The following is an 8,720-nucleotide window of genomic DNA, read 5'->3' as shown; positions in this document are numbered from 1 at the left end:
CTGCCTTCCACAGCCCAGCTACTCCTCAGTGAGACAGGGCTTTGGTGCAGACTAATAAGAGGCAACATCTCTGGGCTTCTTAGTTAGACAAAAAGCATTACTTCTGGCCAGAATAGCCCCCATGAACTGAGCTTGGCCAGCAGAATGTGGATTGGATTGAAAACCCCACTTGCATCTCATCCGGTGCCTGTGTGCAGTGCAAGCTTCTTCTCAGTCCTGTGGGATGGCTCTGCCTCCTCCCCACTCAGGAAGGTATTACTCAGACTGTGTTACTGGAGCCACACTGCTGGGCAGGGGCAGAGCTGCCAGGATGGCTGAGTGTCATCCTCCAAGGGTTCTCCTTCCTTCTAAGCCCTTCACCCAATAAGACATGTTTCATGGATTGAACTGTGCCCCCCTAAAATGTGTGTCAACTTGGCTAGGCCATGATAATCAGTATTCTGTGATTGCCCACCATTTTGTCATCTGATATCATTTTCCTATGTGTTGTAAATCCTACCTCTATGATGTTAATGAGGCAGGACTCAACCTACAAGATTACGTTGGATCTTGAGTCAATCTCTTTTAAAACATAAAAGAGAGAAGCAAGCAGAGAGACAGTGGGACCTCATGCCACCAAGAATGAAGAACCAGGAGGGGTGCATGTCCCTTGGACCTGGGGTCCCTGTACAGAGAAGCTCCTAGACCACAGGAATATTCAAACCAAGGACCTTTTTCCAGAACTGACAGAGAGAGAAAACCTTCCCCTAGAGGTGACAACCTCAATTCAGACATCTAACCTCCTAGACTGTGAGAGAATAAATTTCTGTTTGTTAAAGCCATCCACTTGTGGTATTTCTGTTACAGCGGCACTAGATAACTAAGACAATCTGAAATTCCTTCAACAACACTTTCAAACAGCCTGTCTTGGAATTATTAACGACCCTAGGGTCGAGGAGATAGCCTTATACTTTCTTGATTCTGCTAACAGAGAAAATTGATGGAAAGGAACTGATACAGTTTGATTTGGGGGACAGAGACTCAAGAGGAATGATGAAGCATGATGTCCAAGTCTGGAAGGAGTCTGAACAGAAAGAGTTGTTTTAAGCAGCTGTGAAACACAGATGCTGTCTCTAGAATTAGTCATTTACTTCTTATTTGCCCTGTCCCCATACCCACCAAAAGGGAAGAGGTTTAAGTAATAATCTGAAGTTTAACAAAAGAAAACTTCTAACCAAGTCCTGTCCCCAAATGTTTTCACCTTCTCCATCCCACCAGGAGTTGCGAGACAAGAAGCACTCCAACCTGCGTGTCACCACTCTAGGTTGGTTCTGCAGCAGTGTACACAACAAGCACATGCCGGCAGTAGCAGTGGGCCAGGATGATATGACATACAACCAGGAAAAGAGGGCCTCAGGGCATTTCTAGGTGCATATGACCACCTGGTCAAGAAATAGCAGAAGTGTTCTAGAGTGACCCTAGCAATGACTGAGGAAGGAATGGTGTGAGTGCTATTCTGGCGTGCTCTGACTGTGGGCCTAGCTCACTGCCTCCCTTCAGCCTCCTACCTCACTGGAAAGTACGTGTTCAGAGGTGATGCTCAGCAAATTAATTGGGCAAATAGAATGCTACACATATGTGTATGCCTCTTGCTTCTAATTCCTCCCTCATTGCTAGGATGTGCTTCTTGAGTTCATCTGTGGCCATGAGCAGAAACTAAGTCTGTGAGACTCTAGTGGGCAGAGAAAGGGGAACCTCTTACCTACCATGTCTACTTCCAATACCTGAGTGGGATTTGTACACGTGATTTTTGTAGTGATGATAATGATGAGAGGGGAATTAGGACTTCCAGGATATGGAATAATCCATAAGGAGGACCATTCCACCTGAAACTGACTCAGGAAAGAGCTAGTCTTTGAGGAGTTGACAGCAGTGTTTCACCCCATCTCCAAAGGCCACTTTGACTTTGTCATTCCGGAGGGTAAAGATGAAAGGGTTCAGGAAAGGGGTCACCAAAGAGATCAGCAGGAAAACAATCTTGCTGTACTCAGCTGCCTGTGTTTGCTTTGGTTTCACATAGAGGAAGATGCAGGTACTATAGCCAATGATGACAAAGGTGAAGTGGGAGGCACAAGTGGAGAAGGCTTTCCTCTGGCCAGAGGCTGAGGGGATCTTGAGGATGGTGGAGATAATACAGGTGTAGGAGACAATTGTAGGGATCAAAGAGCCAACGATAATGAAAACAGCCATTAAGAAGAGGATGAACTCTGTGAACAGAGTGTCATCCCAGGATAGTTTGAGCAACTGCCCTCTGTTGCAGAAAAAATGGTCTAACCCGTTGGATTTGCAGAAGGTAAACTGAAATGTGGCGAAGACAGGCCAGATTTCAGAAAGGAACTCAAACATCCAAGACACAATCACTATCCAGTTGCAGGTGTGGCTGCTCATGATGATGTTGTACCTCACAGGGTTACAGACAGCCAAGTAACAGTCTACAGCCATAGCTCCCAGTAGTGCAAACTCTGTGGTTCCCGCAGCAAGGAACAAGAAGAACTGAGCAACACAGACAGTCAGTGATATAGTCCGCACTCCAGGGAGCAGCAGCCCCCAAAGCATCACTGGACAACAATGTTTGTGGTCAGGGTCTCCAGGAGAGAGAGGTGGCCAAGGAAGAAATACATGGGGGACTGAAGACGCTTATCAGCACAATCATGATGATGACTGAGTTTCCCATTACTGTCACTGAATAGAAGAAAAAGAATATAGTAAAAAGGATATGGTGTAGTTTTTGGGACCCACGGAAGCCTAGAAGGCAGAATTTGGTGGCACTAGAATAAGTCCCCATCAATTAGCCCTTGCTCTGTTCCTTGTGAAACCTAGAGATTAAAGAGAGGTAACATTGCTCCACAAGGTCCTGCTCTCAAGAGGGGAGAAGACAGGTTAGAGTGAGGAACTATTTCCAATCTCAGGTGAGATGAACCCACTTCCATGGACACACCAGTAGCAGTTGCTGTCAAGTAGACGCTGACTACTGGAAACCCCGTATGTGTCAGAGTAGAACTGTGCCCCACAGGGCTTTCAGTGTCTGATATTTTGGAAGTAGCTCACCAAGCCTTACTTCAGAGGCACCTACGGGTGGACTCAAACCCTCAACTTTTCCATTAGCAGCCAAACATGTAAACCATTTTCACCACCCAGGACCTCGACCATGTACCTTGCCTGGGCTACATGTTAAGCCACCTCTAGTCTATAAATTTCATTCCCACTTTGCTGGGAGTGAGCTCCTGGAATGGGTGAACACACCGTCCTCTCTGTTGGTGTGAGGAACACCTTCCAGTCTTTTTCTCTAGTGGATATGCCTTCTCCCAGGGGCAGGGGCTAAGACCTTTACACTGGCCAGTTTTGAAGCTGAGTTAATCAGTTCCCTCTGGTCCTGAGGTTGTCCTACTTCCACTTAGAATGATAATATGGAGTCCATCTCTTCACCAGATGACATAATGACCTTCAAATGTCATTATGATGATGATGTTCAAAGGATAGAACTTTGAATACCAACCTCCTCCATGTAGCATGGATCCACCCTGGAGCCAGGGTGAAAGATTAGGTGCTCCAAGACCAACATCCCTGTGGTCCCTAGATTTCAAAATCCCCATATTGCAGGGAAGCAAGGCCTCCAAATGGGAATCTGAAGTCCCCAGCTTTGCCATGGTATTAATCCCACAGAAAAGCTTGGGACCATTTCCCAGAGAAGATCTGTTCTCCTCTGATTCCTTTTTCCCTCCAAAATCATGGGATGAAGGAAAGATGCCACTTGGACAAACAAGAGGTAGATCTGAGGCCACAGCTACTTAGGACGCTTGGGTCTCTAACCTTGGCTTCCTCCAGCCCATCCTCACTCAAGCACCACTTCTTCAGGGGCTCCTTCTTAATCACCTTCTCACAATAGGGAAGACACATTAGGAACATCAGTCTTCTTCATAGCACTGATTATTATTACCTAATATTTTATTATATCCTTAATTGTTTATTGCATTCTTTCATTGAATATTAAACAAATGTATGTGTGAACAAAACAAACACAAATTTCTGGGCTATGGAGTTTATCTTCAAGGAGGGAATGGAAGCTAGGCCAGACACAAGATAGCTCAGAAAAATATATAAGGTTTTACTGTGTTAAGTGTACCATAAAAAATAAATAAAACAAGGAAGAGAGATAGGAAATTTAATTTTATTTACTTATTTATTGTCCATCTATGTCATTAGAATATAAACTCCTTGAATTGGATGCATTGATGAATGGATAAATAGATGATTAGATGGATGGATGGATAGATGGATGGATGGATGTACAATTGCATTGTACTCGGTCCTGGCCAGGGTCAATTCTGCAAGAAACCCCTTGATCCTACTTTTCTTGGTTTCCCTTCCTGCCTCAAAAAGTCACAGTCCTGCCAATGTATACACTCTCTTGTTGTGGCCATTTTACTAATGGACAAACAGGCTTCAAGGGCAGAATTATTGGGAGAACGCAGTGATCTACTTTTCCACAATTTCTGGGTCACAAAGACTGGATGAAGAATGAGAGAGAAGGCTCCTGACAAAGGGCAGAGAGTTGTGCATATCCTTGGTTGGCCAGAGTAGGGCTTGTCTGCTTTTGCGGAGCAGGAGGGACTCAGAGATCAGCTGTCCTCTCTGCGGCTCCTGAAGTCTTTCCTCAGGCCCCTGTTGTCCTTGTTCTAGAAGTGCCCAAGCCCAGACCCTCCTGTGCGAATGCTCTCTTCCCTCCCTCTGTGATGGACACTCACCTCTGTGCAAGGGATTCCCTGCTCCTTCATATGCTCTCCAGGGCTCAGCCGAGGCCACCTCCTGTCTGGCTGGAGCTGGGCTATTCCCGGGGACAGAGGTGAAGAAGAAAATTTTGCTCACAGAGGAGCTTGAGGAAAAAGTCCAGAAATACCAGTGCTGTGGGGAGCTGAGGGTCTGTCCCCTGAGGGCTTCGTCACTGAGGTCCCTATTCTTAATTAGCACAGGTTTGGGGAGTCCCTGAGCAATCAGTCTGAGAAGAGCAGAATAAACTTTTAGTTATTCCCATCTTTGGCCAATTAAGTTTGAAAACTTATGAAAGTTTTTGTTTAATGGGAAAACTTGAAATCTCACCAGTTGGGGGCTCTCAACACCAGGCTGCCTTCCCCCAATGCCCCAAGGCTCAGTTACCAGGAGACATCTCAGACTCTAAGTAACTCGTCCCCTATGTCCTTTATCCAGGCTCCCGCCAAAGCTTCTCTTAGTCATCCAGAGCCCAAACAACTCATTCACCCCGGTAATAGGAGACACCACAATTGGCCTCTAAAACATGTACCAAAATCTCAAGAAGCCTGCATGTTGGTCTCAATCACGAAGTTAACATCCACTGATAATTAAAAACTCTGAGAAAACTAGAAAAGGAAAGAAATTTCTGCAAGCAGATAAATGGAATGCACAAAAAACTTAGAGCTAACATGAAATGCAATGATGAAAGACTTAATGCATTCCCTCTAAGATACGGAAGAAGACAAGAATATCCGCTCTCACCACTTGTATTCAACACTGCACTGCAAGTCCTAGCCAGGACAATAAAGTAGGAAGATAAAATTTTAAAATCCAGTTTGGAAATAAAGAAATAAAATTCCTCATTCACAGATGACATAATTCTGTGTGTCGAAAATCCTAAGAAGTCTACAAAAATAGCCATTAGGGCTAATAAGTGAGGTTAACAAAATCACAGGATAAAAGCTCAATATACAAAAAAATGTATTGCATTCTTATATACTAGTAATTAACACTTGGAATGAAAATAAATAATACAATTTATGATAGAATCCAAAATCATTAACAAAATATGTACAAGACCTATTCACTTAAAACTACAAAATATTGTTTTGAGAAATTAAGGAAGACCTAAATACATGGAGAGAGATTCCATTTTCACAAATCCAAAGACTCAATATTTTTAGAATGTTAATTCTCTTCAAATTTGATCTACAGATTCCATGCATTTTCAATCAAAATCCCAGGAAGCTTTTTGTTAAACCTGACAAGCTGATTCTTTTAAAATTTGTATGCAAATGTATAGTACATAGAATAGTCTAAACAATTTTGATAAAGAAGAACAAAGCTGGGGGACTTACAATACCTTATTCCAAGACTTACTACAAGGCTACAGTAATAAGACAATGTGGTATTGGCATAATATCATACGGATGAATAGACATATAAAGCACTAGAATAGAGAGCTCAGACAGAGACTCTAACATCTATGTTCAACTGATTTTAACCATATTAAGTGTTGATGAAGTTGTGGAGCAACTGGAACTCTCACACATTGTTGGTGGAAATGTACAATGGTACAAATGACAACAGTTAAACATACCCTTACCATACAAACCTGCAACTCCACTCTGATATTTATCCAAGACAGATGAAAACATAAGTCCACACAGACTTACACTCATTAGAGTAGACTTGTCTTTCTGCTCATCCTCTTGCAAGTGAACAGTATCTTTAGTGAAGGGGAAGGATCTCAAGACAGTGTGAGATCATGGATAAAAAATTAGAGTCTGAAAACCTGAATGCTAATCATCATAATACTGGTTGTTGTTATTTGCCATTGAGTTAGTTCTGACTCACAGCAACAGTACGTACAACCGAACGAAACCATTCCCTGTCCTGCGCCATCCTCACAATCTTTGTTATGCTTGAGCCCATTGTAGCAGCCACTGTGTCAATCCATCTTGTTGAGTGTCTTCCTCTTTTTCACTGACCCTCTACTTTACCATGCATGATGTCCTCCTCCAGGGACTGGTCCCTCCTAATAACATGTCCAAAGTACCTGAGAAGAATTCTTACCATTTTTTCTTTTAAGGAGCATTCTGGCTGTACTTCTTCCAAGATAGATTTGTTTGTTCTTTGGGCAGTCCATGGTATATTCAGTATTCTTTGCCAACAGTGTAACTTAAAGGCATCATTTCTTCTTTGGTCTTCTTTATTCATTGCCCAGCTTTTGCAAGCTTATGAGGCAAATGAAAATGCCATGGCTTGGGTCAGGTGCACTTTAGTCCTTAAAGTGAGGTCTTTGCTTTTTAACACGTTAAAGAGGTCTTTTGCAGCAGATCTGCCCAATGCACTGTGTCTCTCTCTTGAGAACCTCCAAACCAATCACTGCTGAAACTTTTTGGGGGTGGTCCCCTTCTCCCTTAGCGTGACTCTGGTCTAGTGCTTCCTGCTCATAAAGACAGATGTCAACACCAAAGGGAGGCACTGAACAGGTGACAGGCTTGGACAGGTAGCCCTTCTCTGTCCACTGCCCCATCCTTCCCCAGTCCCTCTCCCATCTTGTCTGACTGCTCTCAGAGGGAGAGGCTTGCTTACCTTCAGTCAGCAGTTAGTTCTACCTGTAGATTAAGCTCAAGACTCCTTTGTTTATCAGTGTTCACTTGTTGGGTTTTTTTGTTTCTTTCAGATTTTAGCCGCACTTCTGCTCCCTGGAAAATTCTCTCCAGAGTTTAACCACAACCTTTTCTCCAATTCTGCTGGCTACCTAGGCAACCTAATCAATCCACAGTGTTTGTGGACTTGAAAGCACCTATTACCTATTCTCTCTTGCCTTGCACCACTTCCTTCTCAGGGCATCTTCTGTTTTCGAATTCAGTAGACCAAGTTTACCTCTTAGCCTGAGCACCGACTGGCTGTTGAATATGGACAATGACTCAGCTTCCCTGGGTTTTGACTTCCAAATATGTAAAAGGAAACTGCGGATAATCACAGACATTCATTGAGGACCTCATAGGTACTTTTTTCTTTAAATGTTATATTTTTAATTTTCACTAACTTTCTAAGAGGTGGGCTCTACAATACTCAGAGAGGTTGTAGATTTTGTGTGATGTCACCACTCCTACTTCCTCCTGCACTGGGAGAGCAGTGACTTGTTTTTCTGCTCATCCTCTTCCAAAGCTAAAATGGAATTCAGGGGAAAGGAGCTGGGCTCTGGGAGAACCTCCCTTTCACACCTGTAGCTTCTCTAACCAGAGTATTTTCCTACTGCAATCCTGCCATGTTCTGCTGTGTTTTCACAGCAGAACCTTCAGGAAGGTAGCTCAGCTGTGTGAGTGAAATAAAATATTCTGGCAGAAACCAGTTGTCTCCTGGAATCCCAAACTCCTGAGGGGAAGTTCCTACTACCAGAATAGCTTTCTGAATGTCTGACTGTTGGTTTCACACCAGCTGTGTCTTCTATGAAATGTGTTTTTGGTTATGACTAGAAATATACACCAAGAGATTAACCTTGAAGGAAGCCGGGCCCCAGTTGTAAATGAGCACAGGAACACAGAGGATTCCCCATTTTCTGCCTGAAAACGCCTGCTGTTCTTTCGAGGGCAAAGTCAGGCACCATCAATTCTGAGACGCTTTCCATTATCTCACCCCCTCAGGCTGAGACAACGTCCCTCCTTGGTGCTGCCATAGACCCTGGGCATGGCTCTGTGGAGGCACTTATGACAGAGCACTGTCCATGGGCCTGTACCCCTCCCTCATTGGACTGTAAGCTCTTTGATGGAAGAGTCTGGGTTCCATCCCTCTGTTCTCAGATCCTAGCGTGCAGCCTGACATAGAATAAGTGCTCCTTTGTACTGTGTGTGAGTATGTGTGTATGTGTGTGTGAAGGAGGGGAGAGGAAGGGAAGAGAAAGGGAGAGAAGAAGAGAGGAA

At 43.9% G+C, this 8,720-nt stretch overlaps 1 protein-coding gene across 1 annotated transcript; it reads right to left on the bottom strand.

Moving 5' to 3' along the window:
* Positions 1 to 1,887: 1,887 nt before the first annotated feature.
* Positions 1,888 to 2,824, bottom strand: LOC101360164 (olfactory receptor 9A4-like). Its single transcript, XM_012557317.1, is given in 3 exon segments — positions 1,888 to 2,603; positions 2,606 to 2,689; positions 2,692 to 2,824. Coding segments are annotated over 3 exon segments (933 nt in total).
* Positions 2,825 to 8,720: the final 5,896 nt, after the last annotated feature.

This window comes from Trichechus manatus, unplaced genomic scaffold (genome assembly GCF_000243295.1).
Source record: "Trichechus manatus latirostris isolate Lorelei unplaced genomic scaffold, TriManLat1.0 scaffold00093, whole genome shotgun sequence".
Lineage (NCBI taxonomy): Eukaryota > Metazoa > Chordata > Mammalia > Sirenia > Trichechidae > Trichechus > Trichechus manatus.
Note: the sequence above shows the minus strand (reverse complement) of the source record. Positions and strands in the feature narration are given on the sequence as shown.